Below are 19,454 nucleotides of genomic sequence, written 5' to 3' on the forward strand. Positions count from 1 at the left end.
AGCTCAAGGTGGCTCTTGACTATAGTATTGAGTGTATGGATGTTGCCTGGTGTCAAGAGTGGCAAAATGACCCATTGGAGGGGTATATATAGGCAGCTCACATGAATACAGCCGTTGGAGAAAAGCTGCCAGAAAACTGCGTAGCGCCGGTTAATCCGACGTACCTCCAATAGTCATCGTCGGTTTAACCGATGAATGTAAACTGCCCCTTCTGAAAACTAGCCGTTACAACTTGGGCAGATTAACCGACGTATCATCGGTTTAACCGGTGAGTGTAGTTGTCCACTGATCAACTGAAAAATCAAGTCTCTGGACAACTGCACCGACGTTAACTCAAACCTATCGTCGGTTTAACCGGTGAGTACAACTTCTGAAGTCCTTGGAAAAACCATCTCACTGGTCAATTGCACCGACGTCCCATCTCAAACATCGTCGGTTTAACCGGTGTATAGAACTTGAAATACCCTGGAAAAACCAACTCTGGACTAATGCACCGACGTTAAATTCAAACACGTCGGTTTAACCGGTGTATTGACTTGTCCAGACTCTGCTGACTTCGTTTAACCGACGTATAGAAAATTGAGGTCATCGGTTAAACCGGTGTTAAAGACTTTTTCTGATTTTGCCTTTTCTGATTTGAGTCTTGAATGAAATCCAAATATTCTTGAGATATAAGTTGAGAACCACTTATTTGAACTTCTAGAAACCTGAGTGACCATAGTGTGCATCCATTTTCAAATGACCATATCCATGCTCAAGTTACTTAGCCTTAACCCCTCTTAATAGTGCGATCACTATAAAACTATAAAACATATAATAACCTAAGTGTCCTTCTCAACCTTATGGCACTTAGGACTAGAAAGATCCTTAGTCTTGACATATAATTGAGTTGAATACCGAGATCGCCTTTTTGAATAATGAAATTGAGGGGCCTCTTTTGACATATGACCAAATGAGCGATAATGATCTATTAAGCTGCACAAACTCATTAGTCACAATAATGGTTGTCATTAATCACCGAAACATACCTTGAGGGCCTAGATGCTTACAACACTGTTTGGGCCCTGAGGCGTGAAAGGAATGAGGTGAAGGCTGCTCTGGCTGATGCAGTGGTGAAGATGGAGCAACAGAAGAAGGAGATTGCTGGGCTGAAGCTGGCAAACGATGCCTTGAGCGCTGCCAATAATGCCAGGCCCCAGAATCAGGGATGATGAGGGCATGAGGCTGTGGGTCTTGGGTTTGCTTGGCTCGTTAGTTTCTGGAGCAATATTCATGCGCCTAGGTTAGGAACTGGACCTGAGACTGTGGTCTGTTCTTAATGATCTAGCTGTTTGGTTAGCTATTAGTATGTGAAGTGTGTGGTTTAATTGCTGTAGTTAGTGGTATGTGAACCCTGTGGTTTAAATGTTGTTCTGTGTGGTATGTGTAAGGTGTTGTATCTGTCTAACTGGAAGTGAACCCAACCTTGTTTATGTTTGTGCAATCTGTGGTATCTATGTTGTTATGTGCAATCGGTTGTGTGGTATGTGTAAGCTTTTGTAGAAACAAGAAGAATGACAATCCAAAATGATGTGGAATAGGTATCCACAGAATAGAAAAATATAGTCTGAAAAACCACATTGAACTAATAGCCTACATGACAGTTGTAGGCACATGTTTGGCATACATGACAGAAACACAAACAAGGCCCCGAGTTTGGCTTACATCATAGATAAAGACAGTAGTTTGGCATACATGACAGGCACAATATGACATAAGTTTGGCAAACATTACAGGCAAAGCCACATGTTCGGCTGAGATGACTTATTAAGACACAAGTTGCATTATATTATCAGAGCTTGGCAAAATCCCATGGAGGCAGTAAGAGCATAGGCAATTTTGAAGTTGATGCATTCTGGCTTTGTTGCTTTTTGACAGGTTCTTGTGCCGAGCATTGGGCTGAGGCTGATCCAGCTTTGATTGAGATTGTAACATTGGAAGTTGCTGCTGAATTTGGAGTGCGTGCATGTAGGTTTAGAGATGTTGTTCCAGCAGAAGTAGTTGATACCCTCGTCTTGGCCTTGGTATGCACCAGCCCTAATATTTTTGCCTGGAAAAAGACACAAAAAATTGAGATGTCACAGACATTGATAGCATGGCAGAATTCTTGAGAGAACATTATTACCTTTTTGCTAGTTCTAACTGTCCTAGTAGAGTTTTGGCTGCCAGTGTTGCAGGAGAGCTTCCTTTTGTTGTTGTTGCTGCTTGGATTTGTGGACACAGGAGTGGGCTGTGCAATAGGAACAGGAGCACATGGGCCTGCAGCAGATTGTACTGCAGATGGAGTAGCAGTTGGAGTACCAATTGGAGTACCAGTTGGAGTAGCAGTGCCAGTCCTTTTCCCATAAGATGCCCTATTATGCCCTGCACACTTACATTTCTGGCATCTAATAATAGTTCCAACCCTTGACATTTTTGTTGCCTTTGGTTGTTCATGAGCTTCCCTCCTCCTTTCTGTATTTGGTCTGCCAGGCATTTTGATGTAACCTGGGGCTATCAACTTCGGCCTATCAGAAACTGGCCAGCTTTTTTGGCCTTCAACAGGCTCCAAGCAATAAGTGTATGTCTTCCTAAACTGCTCCACTATGTAACAGTCTGTAATGAAATCTTCCAGAGATGATGTATTGAAATAGATACTTGATATTGCATGGCAGCATGGCAACCCAGATAACTGCCAGTACTTGCAAGAGCATGTCTTCTCTTGTAGGTCCATTGTGAGCCTATGTTCTCAATGCTTGACTTCAAATTTATCTGCACCATTACTAATTGCATGGCAGTATCCTGACATTTTGATGTAAGTGTTCAATTTTTTTGAGGATGTTTGGGCAGATTCTTCCCATCCACCTTTCAGATTTTGCCCTTTGTTCCTGGATCCTAACCATTACTTTCCTTCTAATGGCCTCTAACATGGTGATGATAGGAAAGAATCTAGCCTCAACTATCCACTTGTTGAATGATTCACACAGATTATTATCTACTGAGTCACAATTGGAGCCTAACTTGAACCATGCCCTGCTCCAGTGCTGTGGATGGTTCCTCATGATGGCTTGTGCTCCTGCAGGGGTGTGCTGTGCTAACCTAGCTCTTGCAAGATTGAACAACATCTTGCATGGAGCCTTTGCACATGCCCAGAAGGTCTTCTGCCACTCCTTTTTTGGAAGTCTTTCTTCCAATTGGCATATATATGCCTAGCACAATTTCTATGCTCAGCTTCTGGTGCACATTTCTCAACAGCATTTAAAATTCCCTACAGGAAAACATAAAGTGAGAAAAATAATGATTGTTTGGAACTGAAACATATGCATATGTGAAGGACAGACCTTCTGCTGGTCTGACATGAAGACCCAATCTTTGTCATCTCCAACTTGTATGTCCCTAAAAAGCAGGTCACAAAACCAATCTCAGTTCATGTTATTCTCTTTATCTACAACAACCCATGCAATGGGATACATCTAATTGTTTGCATCCCTTCCTACAGCTTGTAGAATTGTAGAAGTTCTCCATTGGTAGCACCCTTGAAAAGGCAACCATCAAGACCAACCACCTTCCTACATCCTGCCATGAACCCTCTCTTGCATGCATCAAGGCAGATGTACATTCTCCAAAAAATGGGTGGTTCAACATCAGGCAGTTTGTTTATCACAACTGTACTCCCAACATTGGTCCTAAGCAGTTCCAATTGGTAGTCATATAGTTTCTCATATTGCCCTTTCCTGGCAGCATAAACCTTGTGCATCACTAATGCTTTATCTCTCTTCAGTTTGGAAATGGACACATCTGCAAATATTTTCTCTTGCACTGTGTTCTTCATCTGGGAAAAATTCCAACTGGGATTGGCCATTATGAACTTCTCATATTTGGCTGATATCCTATTAGCAGTTACATGTTTATTGTCCCTTCTGGGTGGACATGTATGCTCATTTACAAAGGTTGCTATCTGCCAGCTGTTTGTTCTGGAATTCTTTGAATACAAACATACCCAAGGACAGTGTTTCCAATCACATGCTGCCCTAACTCTGGCTCATCCTTGACATACTTCACTACCTTTCTTTCATTCAAACAGTACTGTATAATGGCCTCCTTTAATTCCTTCTTCCCACTGAACTTCCCAACTCAAACTTGGGTACTTCATCACCGCAACTAAATCTCTTATAGTGTTATTTCTTCCTCCTTAGCTCTCCATCACTGCCAATCTCTTCCACAGAGACCTCATCATCTGAATCAGCATATGGAGTATCATATCCCTCACTCTGTAATTCTGTTTGTGCTGCTTTAATTTGGACCGTTATCTGTTAATTCAACATCATCTAGTGAAGCAACTCCACCACTCCTCAACTTCTTTTTAAATTTTTTGATCCTTTTCAATATTTCATGAGCTTCTTCATCTTCTTCAGATGAACAAGCATCACCAGGCACATAGTCACTGTCCTCTGAAGATGCTGACTCATCATTCTTGAAGCCTTTCTGGGCATCCCTTTTCCCACTACTCTTGTCATGACTAAGCAAACAAATTTCCTTTCCCTTCTTCACTAGACTCCTGTAAAATTCTCTAAGCATGCTGATTTCCCTCTCAATTTTTTCCCTTGGCTCAGGTCCTTTTGTCACACTGACTAAATGTTTCTTGGGCACTTCTTCATTGTCCTCAGAAGCTCCTCCTACATCATCAGAAGCCACTTCTTCATCATCTGAACCTGCTTGGCCATCATCCAAATCCACAAGCTCATCCTCAAAATCACTCACATTTGCCTCTTCTATCTCAGTTGGGGGATCCTCTACAAATACATCTGCAACTCCACCATCTGTGATGCAGTCAGCCATGTATTGGCATGCCTGGTCATCAACCAAAGCACGCATGCCATTCTCTAGTTCTTTTCCAGGAAATAACTAGTGCAACAAAGTTCCTTCTTTAACTACACAGTGGTCACGCAGGTGCCCAACCAGTTCAGGTAGAGAAATTTTATCTCTATCTATGTTAGACATTGCCTCCACAGTAATGCAGTTTCTTGCCATCATTCAAAAATTCACCCCCAAGATGAAACCTAACTGCCAGTGTGTCTAGAGGATCCATCCCTACTTAGATCTTGCATCCTACGTGCAAAAAAAAACATGTCGAATGCTACTACTTAGACCAAATCCGAGCAATTAGGAGTAAACAAAGACTGCGTTGAATATACTAATCGACCATCAACGACTAAACAATTCCACTCCACACTCCATGATGACTAAATTAATCGAAAGACACAACGAATCAAGGAATCATCCACACGGCAATAGCAGACACAACGAATCAACCAAACTAAATTAATCGAATGCTAACTCACCATGGCGGACACCTTGTGCTGCCCAAAACGCCTTGACGTACGATCCTCACAGGAACGCCTCAGTTGAATCTCGAGCCGGCCGCGGGCTCGCAAGAGCTTCGCTGTCGCCGCCGCTCACTCGGCCGGAGTGAGCTAGGGTTAGAGATCGGGAGGGGGGAATGGACTGCGATTGAGAGAGGCTGACGGAGTCACCATCTCTTAACCGCCATGCAGGCCTGCTCAATGATGGGTGGGCCCGATGCCACGTCCTCAGCACGCGGGACACGTTGTTATGCCGCCTTGGCGCCACGTCGGACGAAACCGCCCAAAAATGGTCTCCGGGAGGCCTCGCGCCTAGTTTTCGAAGTCCAGGGTGGAAACGATTCCGGTTTTCGACTTCAGAGAGGAAACGTGAACTCGCCCTAAAGTTCAGGGAGGTAAAAAAGACTTTTTTCTTTTATTTATTGGCCGGATGGGCCGGGCCGGTCATATGATTTTGATCTTATAACAGGATGCATGCATGGGCCTTTTTAGTTTTCTTTTAGCGAACTGGTTTAAACTGCAAGAGACTATCTGGAGGATTTGCCGGCTCAGTCTTCGAAGATGTTCATAAGGGTAGAGTTTGCGTAATCTCAAAAAAAATTAAGAAGAGATTAAGAATAGTCTCAAAAAAAATGGGAATTATATATTGAGTAGCACACATATTCGATCCAATTAGAATCATGGGCCCACCTGCAGTGTCTGTACAGGATCGAAACAACTGAAACTGATCGATCTCTGCTTTTAATAAAGACCTAACATTGATTGCTAGTATATATAGCTTTTGGAGTATAGTAGTGCTGTCGACGTTGGATGCCACGACCGATAGATGGATGGATAGATAGGTCACTCAGCTCCTCCTTTTTTTTCTTTCCTGCTGGCCCCTTTATCAATTCATAGTTTTTTCCATCCACTTACATACTTGTCCTCCTTTCTAATCCCATCATACAAATGCCATCATCGCCTCATTTTGGCCTTAATCGATCCTCAGTGGAGACATGGCATGGCATGCATGACGGTGTTGCTTTTGTTTCCCATGTGAAAATATGAACCTGCTTGCTCCATGTCACACCAGGGTTAACCATTTCGTTTTCCGGTCAAATCCCGGTGTTTAGCGGAAACGGAATTCCGTTCCGAAATTTCGGTAAATTTCGGCGAATTTCGTTGAATTTCGGTCGAAATTTGTTGAATTTTGAATTTGAAAACGAAATATACCGAAAAATACCGAAATTTCGAATCCCGGTAACTAGCGGAAACGAAAAATTTTCCGAAATTTCGGCGAAATTTCGCCGAAATTGTTAACCCTGTGTCACACACGCAGGCAGTGTGACAGTGCTGTGTGCCTCTCTTCTTTTCATTCCCTGATTTGGTTGGGATCTGCACCACACATATATGGGTGGGCGAGTGTATGGATTGCAGAAAATATAATGCAATGTTTATTTGTTGCATTGGTTAGTTGGCGATCCTCTTTATTTGGAAACTGAAAGCAACAGGAGCAGTAGGCAGGTGCATGATGATGATGCCAAGAATCTGATGCTCTAACGACACATTAATTGTAGCAATAGGATTAGGGCGATACATACATCTCCAAGTCCAATCCAATCCAATCCGAGGAATAAATGATAAAACTCGCGCTATTCATTAAAGTATCAGCATGTTTAATTTTAGCAGCAGATCATACATTCGTTAAGTTGACACCAAGCAAGCAAATGTCTTCCATTGTGGCTACTGGCCATCCAGGTCAGTATGGCACTCATGCATGCCAGATCAAGACAAGTTGTTGCTTCGTTTGGATTGAAGCACAAATAAGCAAAGCAAGTATGGGTGTATGTATGTACAAAAAGGTAAAACCAAAAACAATACATGTTGTGGCGTGCAATGCAAAGATAAGATAGATGCGGCCGTTACAGGATAGCACTGAGCAGAGCACCATACATACGTATTTATGTCAGTATGCGTGTATGTCCAAATAAAAAAGGGAACTGCTTGCACACGCATCCATCACATTTCCTCTCCCTCCCTTGCTCCCTTTCCAAATTATTATCTATCACGCACATCAGCGATCGAGTTTGCATTGCATTCGGGGCTTGCCATGGCCAAACCCATCTCTGCCGTGGCCGCCGAGGTGCGCGCGCAGCGCGGCATCGCCCTCCCCCTCATCGCCATGAACCTCACCTGGTTCGCCAAGCTCGCCGTCAGCACCGCCTTCCTGGGCCGCCTCGGCGACCTCGAGCTGGCCGCCGGCACGCTCGGCTACAGCTTCGCCAATGTCACCGGCTTCGCCGTCCTCACCGGCCTCTGCGGCGCCATGGAGCCCATCTGCGGCCAGGCGCACGGCGCCAGGAACGTGGCCCTCCTCCGCCGGACGCTGCTCATGGCCACCCTCATGCTCCTCGCCGCCTCCGTCCCCATCGCGCTCCTCTGGGCGCGCGTCGACGCCGTGCTCCTGCGCTTGGGCCAGCAGCCCGACATCGCCGCCGCGGCCAGGGCCTACGTGCTCGGCCTCCTCCCGGACCTCGCCGTCACCTCCCTGCTCAGCCCGCTCAGGGCCTACCTCAGCTCGCAGGAGGTGACGCTGCCCACGCTGGTGGCCGCCGCCCTGGGGCTCGCCCTCCACATCCCACTCACCGTCCGCCTCTCCGCGAGGATGGGCATCCGGGGCGTGGCCGCCGCCGTCTGGCTCAGCGACCTCGCCGTGGCGGCCATGCTCGCCGCCTACGTGGCCGCATACGAGCTGATCCTGCGCGGCCGGGTCCGGGACACGGACACCACCACCACCAGCTGGCTCGCGCTGCTCCGGCTGGCGCTGCCCTGCTGCCTCAACACGTGCCTCGAGTGGTGGTCCTACGAGATCCTGGTGCTCCTGACTGGCCGCCTCCCCGACGCGCGCCGCATGGTGGCCGTCGTCGCCGTCACGCTCAACCTGGACTACCTCCTCTTCGCCGGCATGCTGTCCCTGTCCGTGAGCGCCTCCGTGCGCGTGTCCAACGAGCTGGGCGCCGGGGACGCGGCCCTGGCGCGCCGCGCCGCCAGGGTGTCGGTGGCGGGCGGCGCGGTGGCCGGCGTGGCGGGCGGGCTGCTCATGCTGGCGGCGCGGCGGCCGTGGGCGCGCCTGTACACGCGCAGCCCGGAGGTCCGCGACGGCGTGGCGAGGGCCATGGAGGTGATGGCGGCGCTGGAGGTGGTCAACTTCCCTCTCAACGTGTGCGGCGGCATCGTGCGGGGCACGGCGCGGCCACTTCTGGGCATGTACGCGGTGGTCGCCGGCTTCTACGTGGTGGCGCTGCCGGTGGGCGTGGCGCTGGGGTTCAAGGCCCGCCTCGGGTTGGAGGGCCTCCTGGCGGGATTCCTGGTGGGCGCCGCCGCGAGCCTGGCGGTGCTGGTGGCGGTGATCGTGCGCATGGACTGGGCGGCGGAGGCAGACAAGGCGCGGAGGCGGGCCGCCGGCGGGGGCGCCATTCGCGATCGCGACGAGGACAGCAACAAGCACGCCGCGCCCGCCGCGCCGCTATCGTCAGACTGCAACTGCAATGCTGCAGTTTGTTAATTTAGTTACGGAGAACATATTAGGTGCAAATTAATTTTTTTTGTCAAATTGTGCAAATTTCAATCTGGACCACTACATCAACATCCAAGAGACATAAGAGCTCTTGTATCTATGAATAGCTAAAATTCTGATACAGTTATTATGTAAAACGAAATAGCTAGCGAAAAAGGGATAAAATCTAACAGCTTTTCCAAAATTTAAAAAAAAATGGCTAGTGCTCAGCGCTAGGCAAAGATGCCCAGCGACACCCCCAAGATAGAAAATGAGGATATGAGACGAGATAGATTGAGTTTCTGTTGGATAAAAATATATTTGTCTTTCTTTTCTTTTTTTAGCTAACTCACCCAAGATAAAAAAAAGCTCTTGGAGATGCTCTTAGATGTTGATTCTGTAGCCCAGATTAAAATTTGCACAGTTTGCATGAAAAGACCATAGTTAGTTAGACCATGCCATGCCATGATGTTGTTTCAGTCTGCACTGCAGTGGGCACAATAGCAATGTACATTCTCTTGAGCTCAGTTCAGCTATTGTCTCCTCTCTTCTCTCTCTCAATCATCATCTATGATCCATCCTAGTAGTTAGGACTAGTTGGCAAATCCTCAAGATTGATGAAATAACCACTTCGCTTTCACAGAGAGTCGAACATAAAATCTCAGGTGCTACTGAGACTCTCTTTCGCAATAGTAGTATATATAGTATATGTGGGGTAGTAAATTCAAGTTGTTAGACCGGGCGGCCTAAAAAAAAAAGCTAGCCCAGCCCAGCCCAACTATACCGAATTGGCCTGCTTTGACCCATGTAGGTTTTCTTCTTCCGATTTTCTTTCTGTCCTTCGTCGTCCTCCTCCAGTCCTCCTTGCGACCGATACCGACCTTGGGCTCCCCCCATCCAGATGGCCGGGCACCTGGTGGTATCCTGCTGCCTCCCCGGGGCCACCACCTCCTCTCGCGCCAAGGCCGCCGCGGCCTCCTCTTCCTCGCCGCCTAGCTCCAACTTGAAGCCAACCAATAGCAGGGGGGACCACACAAGAATCGGCCGAAGGTATCTGTCTGTCTACCCAATCCCAATCCTGGGCTCGCTCTATCTTCCATTCGTCATGACTAACTGCACTGTTCCCTTTTTAACATTTCTCCCAAGTGAAGAGACTTTGTGCTCAGGAGCAGTGAGCTCGCCACGCTCGCCGCCATCTTCCACTTCAGGTTCCTTCCTTCAACACCGTACCCATCTTGTCACCTCAATTCTTTGTACCTGAATTCACCACCATAACAGTGCATAAATTATTCTACTAGTTTTGATTTCATTCGGTTCGGTTCCTGAAACCTTAATTGCATCTGGATGCAGTTAACTGTTCTGCCCCTCTTTCGCAAAACATAACCCAACATCACCTTGCCTTGGCTGTAGTCACTTGCTTGAGAGTGATCAAGGCCGGAGCTCATCCATTTTCTAAAAAAAATATCACCTTGCCTGGTTCATAGTTCCATGAATTTGTCACGAGCCAATGCAATGCACTACTTCTCCCACTCAATTATCTTGGCACTTTTTTGGATGTGCACCTGCCAGCGGAATGCAGTGCAATTGATAAAATGTTTGTTTCCCTTCATCCTGTTGCCCCAGTGGCACCAAACCAACCTACCTTGGTGTTCAGAAGAATCCTCCATCCCTTGCTTTGTGCCCTGCAACCAACAACTGCGTATCAACATCCGAGGAAATAAGCGACTCAAATCACTATGCCCCTCCATGGTAAGCTGTTGTTATCCCAACTTCTGCTGCTGCTTTACTCTCTTTTATGCACTATAAACTGATCATGGGTGTACAAATATGCTACAACTCACTCCATATGTCCAAACTCTGAGCATCAACTCCTTGTTCCTGGCAAACAAGCAAGCAATTATCATGAGCCCTTTTAACTGTTTCTTGCAAAAGGACGACTCCAGTCTCTTATGTTCCTACGTTTTTTTTTCTTTGCTGCACCAAATGTCCAAATGTGTACACTTTGCTCATCAAGTGCTCCTGAAAAAAATAATCCTGTGTGGACCTGGCTACAAATGTCAGAGATGCATTCACATTGCAGAGTAGATGAACTGATATTTGTTCAGGAACTACAATCCCAAGGATGGCCGCAGGGGTAAACCCGTAACCAAAGAGGAGGCCATGAAAGAGCTCATTGAAGTGGTGAGTAACTGAGCACGATCATGATGGCACAAACTCCAAAACAAAGAGATGATTTTTTTTTCTTATAATGCCTAAGAATTTGATACTCCATGCAACCTATGGTATTTGGTTGGAAATTTAGAGCTGTTGTAATGATTGTCAGGTCACTAAAACAAAGCCAGACAACTTCACTCCTCGCATCGTGGAGAAAACAGACGATTACGTTTGCGTTGAATATGAGAGTCCAATATTTGGGGTAGCATCTTGTTTCCCCTTCCCTTGTAAGCCAATCTAAACTCTTAGATGTGCGCAAATTTCTTGACAGCTTTATTTTTTCCCCCATCGTTCCATGCTGCAGTTTGTAGATGATGTGGAGTTCTGGTTCCCTCCTGGCAACAAACCAATCGTTCAGTACCGAACAGCGTCTCGATCAGGATTTGTCGACTTCAATGCCAATAAGAAGAGAGTAAAGGTAAGGGTGCTGTTACTGCTATCAATCATTTGTGTGGTTTAGGTTTGTGGGTCAAAATGAAGTAGCGGGCCCCTGGTAGTTGATGAGATGATCATCCCTGTTGCACGTCAGGAGCTGAGATTGGCATTGGAAAAGAAGGGCTGGGCTTCAGAAAGCAACTTCTGAAGGATGGAAGTGGTACTGCAGACCGGGGTCGATTATTGGTATGGCACTCTTGCTGATCTTACCAAAAAAGAAATAGAATTTTCATGACATCTTGCAAACTTTGGGTCATGCCATAATAATGCTGTATTTGTCTGTCGTCAGGCGGAATAAGCCTCACATTTGTCTGGCTCTGGACTACTCCAGTAGAGAGTAGTAAGTATTTTTCTTTTTACTGGTTATGGCCTCCTAGGGTTATGATCTTGTATTTTTCTGCTATATCAATAGAAACACACTCGTCGAGTGTTGTTCGTTCAAAAAAAAGTATATCTATACCTATTACTAAAGAGAGTAAGGTTTCCACCCAAATTTTTGATTTGGTACGTTGGTTTGGTTCGTCCGTGTTATTGACAGGAGGGCCTTAGTCCACTCTGTATGCGAGTCGAATCAATCCCCTCAGTCCATGACTCGATCACGTAGATTCCTACAAATTAATACACGGGCACTAATACGTATTCGATACTTATACTAACTTTGTCCATAACAACGTACAGCCGTGCAGTCATCTTCGATCGGAACTCGGCCGGGCACAGCTTATCCACCCATGTTGTCTTCAACTAGGACTCAACCGTGCGTAGCTCCTGCACCCGCGTCACGCCGTGTAAACAAAAAAAAGTCCGACTCTAAGCTCTTGTTCAAGAATTCGGATACGATGGCTTGCCGGCTCGGTCGCCTACAACCTGGTGATGGTAGCGTGCTTGAGGGCGCACCACGCGGTGGCGAGGAGAATTGGAGCTGCAGCTGCTGGTGCTTGTCGATCTGCATGTTGTGGATTGGAGCTCATCTGATTTGGTTGCTCGATGGGAAATATAAGAGAGAAGGAAGATTTGGCTTTGTCTGATCTCATGATCTGATATGGTTGCTCGATGGGAATTTGGTGGTGGTGCTTGTGTTGTTGCTACTAGCTGTGCTATGCTTATGGCGAATAAAAGCAGATGAATCTATAAGAGCTGCTGCTACTGGAGTTTCATGGAGATGGAGGCGCGTTGGCAGGCATAGACGCATAGGAGGAGGCTGCGCACGCCCATCGCCGGCAACGTGAAGCGATATCAACTTGGTGATCAAAAAAGGAAGCGCTACATTGGTCCCCGGCCGGCTTCCTGCTTCCGGACAACACATTAGGTTACGCATGTATTCAAGCTTCTCAGTTGAGTCTATTTGCTCGTGTTTTCCTCAAAGTCTGTAATGAGAGTTTCTTTGGTTCAGAAAAAAAAAATTGAGGACAGTCCAAATTTAGGAGGAGAAGAAGACCAACTCATTCTAATCACCAACATCTCCAACAATCTATTGCAAATTGCAATTACTATAATAGGTCACATATATTTTACTAATATATCCGGCCTTTACCTATAGCAACACATATGCATATTTGATAATTAAATTCAAAATAAAAATTTAATATTTAGAATTGGTAGGATATTGGCTACATCATCAGTGATAACCTTTGACACTGATGATAACTGTGACACCTTTTTTTTTTGTTACTAGCTAGCCATGTAGATTAAAACTTATTATTATCTATTGCATTGATGAGAAGTAAATTGGAGGCTTTAGATTTTGTCATGTAAATTTTCTTACAGTGTTCCATAAGTTTCACATTGTTTTTCAATGAATATTAGAAAATATTATAAGATCGGCATGATTATATAATATTACCCGTAGCAATGCACGGACACTATGCTAGTAGTAAGTAATATAAGCTCCCTCGCATTGATATGATGCTCCTTGTGTTTTTTTCCCCTTTTAACACTCCACATGAGACGGGGATGAGATGAATAGGCTGAGGAGGGTTGTGATGTTTTTATTATGCGATACTGTAAGCATGGGAAAAGGCTATGATGCAAACACATTACATGTTTTTTATCACGCGTTGGTGGTTCATCTGGAGTTTCCCTTGGAGTAATCCTATCGGTAGCATACAGTATGTCGGTGGTGTTGGTGCACCATATGTATCACAGTATGTATCACAATGAATGGAATCTCGTAGGCCGACATGAAGTTGTGCTCTTAAGCAACTCCAGCAATAGTCCTTATTTAAGCCCCTTAATTTATCAACTAGAGACTCCAACAGTAATCTCCTACTTCTTAGCCCCTACTTCTCAATCATATATAGAGCCCACATGTCATTGTCTTATCTTTTTCCCTTTCTCTTAATTTTTTTAATTCTTGCACACCTCTCTCTCTTCCGTCTTCCCTGCTCGCCGCCGCGCTCCTCTGCTCGCCATCGCAGCCCAAGATCCGTCGCGTGGGTGTGCTGCTCCGGCCAGCGGCGCGGGCGCGTGCGGCTCTAACCCCTCCGCCGCCGCCTGCCCCTCCACTGCCGGCCCCTCCGCCCCCGCCTACCATTGCCAATGTGAAATTGCTCCGTGGGAGCGGTGGTGAATCGATCACGACCGGCCATGCCAATATTTGTGCCAAAGACTCACCTTTGCCTACCTGTGCAACGTGGATGTTGATCCCGTGGATTGGGAGGTGGGTGTGCTCGATCTCCTACGCCATTGCTGCTCGCGCTGCTGCTTCTCGAGGCCAGCCAGGGGTAGCGTGGGCACGATTCGGAGGGGATTGGTGCCTCTCGAGCTCGAGTAGTGGGGCTGGAAGAGGACGACGGGATCCTTGGGTCCCTGCGCACCCGGTCGACGCCGTCGTCGGCGTCGCGAGCCTCATGGACGCGCTGCGAGGCAGGCGCCGCACACACGCTCCTAGCAGAGCTCGAGCTCAGGATGGGCGGCGCGGTGCTCAAGCTCAGAGACGGTGATGCAGTGCTCGAGCTTGAGGGTACCGTAGGGGTGCTGTAGCACGGGAGCAGCGGCGCAAGTGCTCGAGCTGGAGGCCGTCGGCGAGGGTGCCGAAGGTCGGGGGCGGCGGCGGAGTGCCGCATCTCGACGAGCACACGAGGCAAGAAAAAGTAAGGGCGCTGCCGGCGGCGTGGAGAAACAGGGGCGGAGGAGCAGGGACGGCGCTGCCGGCCCAGCACGCGGCGGCGGCGCAGAGGAGCAGGGGCGACGCGGAGTACCCGGCCCGCGGCGACGAGCACGGGCGGCGCGGGGAGCCAGGCCTGCCGCGGCGGGACGAGACGGGCGGGCCGAGGCTGGGCTGGCGCGTGGGGGGCGGCGGCGTCTTTTTTATTTTTATATTTTTTAAAAAAGAATTATAAAAATATATTTTTGGTTTTAGATTTTACAGTTCTGGGGCGCAGGGGGGGCGGTAGGGACCTATATGTAAATAAAAATAATTTTTTTTGCGCAGAGGTCTTTGGCGGGTGCCTGCCGCCCCCCTGCCGGGAGGCAGGAGGCCAGCCACCCGGCAGGGGGGCGGCAGGCTCCCGCCCCAAATATAAAACCCCGCCCCTTCCCTCGTGCCCTCATTTTCTGCCCACGAGATCCAGAGAGGGGGAGAGAGAGGAGGGGTGAGGGAGGTAATTCCACCGGTGAAGCCTTGCCGGATTTTGGATCCGAACCGCAGGTAACCAATATTTCTCAACTATTATATACATGTTTCTAAAATAATTATGAATTAGAATAGATTTAGTTTTTGGATAGTGAAATATAGAATAGTAAACTAAGAATGACAGTATCTTATTGTTATTGCAGCATAAGGCAATGACTGCCTCCAATTCTGTTGGATTTTCATGGAACGAAGAAAAATCTAATATATTTCTTGAGATCATGACACATCTTGTAATCAGTAAGAAGTTGGATCCATTAGCGGATGGTATGATAGAGATGGTGTTGTCCAAATTAGTTGAGTTTAAAGATTTGACATTATTTCGATGTATTACAATGCAAGATTTAAAGGAACACCTGCTAGAATGTCGGAAGATATACATGAGTGTATGTGAACTAGCGAATCATCCTTATGTTATTGGATTCTTACAAACTACTTGTAAGATATGGATACGGCCAGAGGTGTATGAGATGCACATTAAGGCAACTCTTATTCAGTTCTAATCCCGTCCGTCATTTGTAATCCATATTTACGAAATAGTAAAATTATTGTGTAATTATATGCTAGGATTACCCCGAGGACACGGAGTTGATTAACAATTCGATACCAAATTTTCGTAAATTGGTATGTATCTTCGGTGGAGTTATGCCGCAAACTAGACAAAGGAGGTGGAAAAGATATTCGGGTGATAGTTCTTGGCCTCCGCAAGAACAGATGACCGGAGGTTCGTCAAGTCATGCTGCACCACCTCGAGCACCTACTTGTGTTAACTGGGATGACGATATGGATGACTTCATGCCCCCCAAATCATGGCCTCGAACACCTGATGTTCCTCCCCCTGTACATGAACCTAGAACCAGAAAAGAGAGAAAAGGAAAGTCGAGAGGTTCGTCAAGTAATGCTGCACCACCTACAGCACCACCATCTGTCAACTGGGATGACGACTTAGATGATTTCATGACATGATCTGTAACATATGATGGACATCGGTTTTAGATTGTGATGTAAATTGTGACGGGACGCCTGTATCTTTAATTGCAATACTTATATGTTTGCTATGTTTGATTGTAATGATTATATTTATGATACAATACCACATAAGATACAATGAACGAAATATAAATAGAACGTTAAACAAAATACCACATAACATATTACATTGAATGTTTCATTCGTTACAACCAAATTCGAGACAAATACATAATACACTTAGTTTCGTACACAAATACATTGCAAGCTGTTACGTGCACAACTAGATGCGGCGAATTCTTGTAGGTGGAGCCGATCCATCCGTCGGATTCCCGGAAGGTCCAGCCTCGGCAGCAACAGTGGGTACTGAAAGCTGTGGGCACTTCTTGTAAGTGTGACCGTCCGCTCCACACAAGTTGCAATGTTTTTTCTTCTTTCCATCCTCGGAATCGTCCATTCCGTTCCGGATACGACGTATCTGCCGTCGGCCTATGCCCCGCTTCGTAGCTGCATCAGGGATGAGCATTGGATGGGGATTTTTTTGAGTGAATGGGCCTAGAATACCGATTCCGTATATTTCATGACACCAAGTCTGTGATGCGGCTTCTTTTGTGAAATATTGAGAAACATATGATGCAGCATCTAACCCAGATACAGAACAAGCCGCGATGACATGGGAGCATGGTAAGTGATGCACTTTGGCTTCTGACATCGGCAGAACACCCTCCTGTCAATGGATATCAAAACTTCTTGAATTGCCCTTTGTCTGCGGACACCCTGTCCGGTCCTGTCCCTGCATGATACCTCAAATCTTTGCTCATTTGTGCCCGTCGATATGACTGAGTGAAATCGAGCCTTTTCAATTTTTTTCTCCATGTACTCATTGACCCTTCTGCAAAAATGCACTCCTGGATCATTAAGTAAGGAAGCGGCTGATGCGTATCGCTCCCTAAAATACCTTATATATCCATACATGATGAACTCAACAATGCCTACAAGAGGAAATCCACGAACACGATGCATTACCATATTGTAACATTCATCATGGTTGGTCGTTTCAATCCCATAACGTCTCCCATCTATGTCATACAGAAGTGACCACTTCTCTTTAGGCGCACCATCAATCCACTGTGAAAATGGCTTAGCATGTCCAACTAATGAATCTGTAGAACGTCTCTTGCTGGATGATGAGGCCTGGCTCTTAAGCAATTCAACGCTCATGTCATCAATTATACCCCACAAAGCATCGAACTTCCTCTGCTGATTCTGAGTGAACAATCGCTTGAACAAATTCATCAGATCCTTATTCTTGAACCGCTCATAAAAGTTAGCAGTCATATGCCTCACACACCACCTATTGACAACATCTGGCCATATAGGAGGTGAAAATTGAGTACCTTCTTGGAGCTGCCTTATAGCTGCAAGTAGACCTGCATGCCTATCACTGATAAGGCAAACATTAGGCCTTCCAGCAACAACGTGAATCTTCAGACGTTCAAGAAACCAGTACCAGTTTTCTGTGTTCTCATTCTCAACAAAGGCAAAGGCGATGGGAACTATCTGCTTGTTGCAATCAATTCCGATTGCCGTCAATATTGTTCCCTTATATTTCCCTGTCAGGAAAGTGCCGTCAATACACAGAACAAGAAGGCAATAAATGAATGCCCTCACACATGCTCCAATGCAGAAGAAAGCTCGCAGCAGAATGCTTGGCCCCCTGACAAGCTCGGTACAGTGTATGTATCAAAAGCACTTCCAGGATTTCTGTGCACAATTGCTTCAAGCATACGAGGTAGGTTGTCATATGATGCTTCAAAAGTGCCAAACCTCATCCCAAATAATTTTTGTTTAGCCTGCCAAGCCTTTGCATAGCTGATCACATACTGGAAATTCTGTTCAATGTCCCTAATTATCAATGCAGGCTCGTAATCCATTTTATCAAGAATCACCCCATACATCTTCTTAGCCACGAAAGTTGATGTGATATTACGATGATGTCCCACAACACCTGTCAATCTACAAGTATGTGGTGTAACAATTGAACATTCCCAGTGTGTCTTGAACTTTCCCTTGTATGCATGCACTCGCCATGTACAGTCTCTATCTGCACACCTCACCTCGTATTATTTGCTGCTAGACTTCAGTACTCTGAATTCCTTCCTCAGAGATACAACCTAGAGCTTCACAGCATCCTTCACATCCTCAATAGTACGATACTTTGCCCCTTATATGACCTCATTCACTCTGTATTCAAACTCCGGACATCTAATATCTTGTACCACTGGATTCCCAAAACCCTCTTCACGCCATTCACCTAGCAATGGGAAGCGCTCATCGTCCTCATCGTCCGATGAGTCCCCACATTGCTCTATTATTTGTGCATCCTGGTCTTCTTTCTCCATGTCCTCCACAATTCCAGGTATCCGCTTGCCTTCATCTACTAAACCTTGTGGTTCTGGTTCTGGTTCTGGAGCTTGCATGTTCTCTTCTTCTTTATCCTCTTCCATCTCTTCATTGCAGTCAGATGTTGTGTGTGTTGACCCTTCACCTAAATCACCGGTCTTCTGGTGAATCTGAATTACCATTGCGAGAGGCCACCCACTTTCAAGAGCTGCGTGCATGTAATGTTGTCATTCTTCCGTACTACTTATATGCGTCAACTCTCAGAAATCCCCATTAGTTTCCCAGGAAGTCAAGATATGAACCGTAAGCAAATGAGTCTTTGGATTCACATTGAACATCCTGTGAAGACATTTCCGTATGGACTCAAAAATCCTCTCTAGGTGTTTATCTAGACTGCACTGTCTTTTTTCCAATGCTGATGGATTTACTCCATAGGAATCATGAGTAATTCTATAGAAGTCACCATAATGAACTTGAAACGCCACTTTGCTCGACATATCTGGCCATCCAAAGACTTCATTTTAATTAATCTAATATCTAGAAATATGCTATGGATTCAATTATAACCACTAATCCGAACCCTAAGTGCTTACAATAATAAAAAATACTAATCATAAAATTAAACATACAAAAATTCTGAAATGACAAAGTTGAGAAATATTGGTTACCTGCGGTTCGGATCCAAAATCCGGCAGGACTTCGCCGGTGGAATTACCTCCCTCACCCCTCCTCTCTCCCTCTCCCCTCTCTGGATCTCGTGGGCAGAAAATGAGGGCACAAGGGAAGGGGTGGAGTTTTATATTTGGGGCGGGAGCCTGCCGCCCCCATGCCGGGCGGCAGGGGGCATGCCGCCCGGCAGGGGGGCGGGAGGCACCCGCTAAGGACCTCT

At 46.4% G+C, this 19,454-nt stretch overlaps 2 protein-coding genes and 1 long non-coding RNA gene across 7 annotated transcripts; 2 read left to right on the forward strand and 1 right to left on the reverse strand.

The window, feature by feature from the left end:
• The first annotated feature begins 7,258 nt into the window (after positions 1 to 7,258).
• LOC120649019 (protein DETOXIFICATION 56-like) lies at positions 7,259 to 9,048 on the forward strand. The gene has a single exon (XM_039925687.1). It carries the CDS (start codon positions 7,324 to 7,326, stop codon positions 8,923 to 8,925), a length of 1,602 nt encoding a protein of 533 aa, XP_039781621.1. The 5' UTR covers positions 7,259 to 7,323; the 3' UTR covers positions 8,926 to 9,048.
• A 688-nt stretch (positions 9,049 to 9,736) lies between these two features.
• On the forward strand, positions 9,737 to 13,016 carry LOC120649020. Of its 5 annotated transcripts, XR_005665146.1 has the most exons (9): positions 9,743 to 9,966; positions 10,068 to 10,124; positions 10,540 to 10,665; positions 11,022 to 11,097; positions 11,240 to 11,332; positions 11,435 to 11,548; positions 11,660 to 11,751; positions 11,855 to 11,905; positions 12,244 to 13,016. XR_005665146.1 is itself a non-coding variant. In XM_039925689.1 (8 exons), the coding sequence occupies exons 1-7, from the start codon at positions 9,818 to 9,820 to the stop codon at positions 11,711 to 11,713; spliced, it is 669 nt and encodes a 222-aa protein (XP_039781623.1). In that variant the 5' UTR covers positions 9,742 to 9,817; the 3' UTR covers positions 11,714 to 11,751; positions 12,244 to 13,016. The 5 variants fall into 5 exon arrangements, 4 of the variants coding, with proteins under 4 accessions (XP_039781625.1, XP_039781624.1, XP_039781623.1 ...); XM_039925689.1 differs by lacking the exon at positions 11,855 to 11,905 and having other exon boundaries at positions 9,742 to 9,966; XM_039925688.1 differs by having other exon boundaries at positions 11,855 to 13,016.
• Positions 13,017 to 13,585: 569 nt separating this feature from the next.
• LOC120649021 lies at positions 13,586 to 14,859 on the reverse strand. Its single transcript, XR_005665147.1, has 2 exons — positions 14,186 to 14,859; positions 13,586 to 14,088 (listed from the first exon to the last, which is right to left on the reverse strand). It is a non-coding gene; the product is annotated as an uncharacterized LOC120649021 (long non-coding RNA).
• Between the last annotated feature and the right edge of the window lie 4,595 nt (positions 14,860 to 19,454).

This window comes from Panicum virgatum, chromosome 9K, assembly GCF_016808335.1.
Source record: "Panicum virgatum strain AP13 chromosome 9K, P.virgatum_v5, whole genome shotgun sequence".
In the NCBI taxonomy this organism is placed as follows: Eukaryota; Viridiplantae; Streptophyta; class Magnoliopsida; order Poales; family Poaceae; genus Panicum; species Panicum virgatum.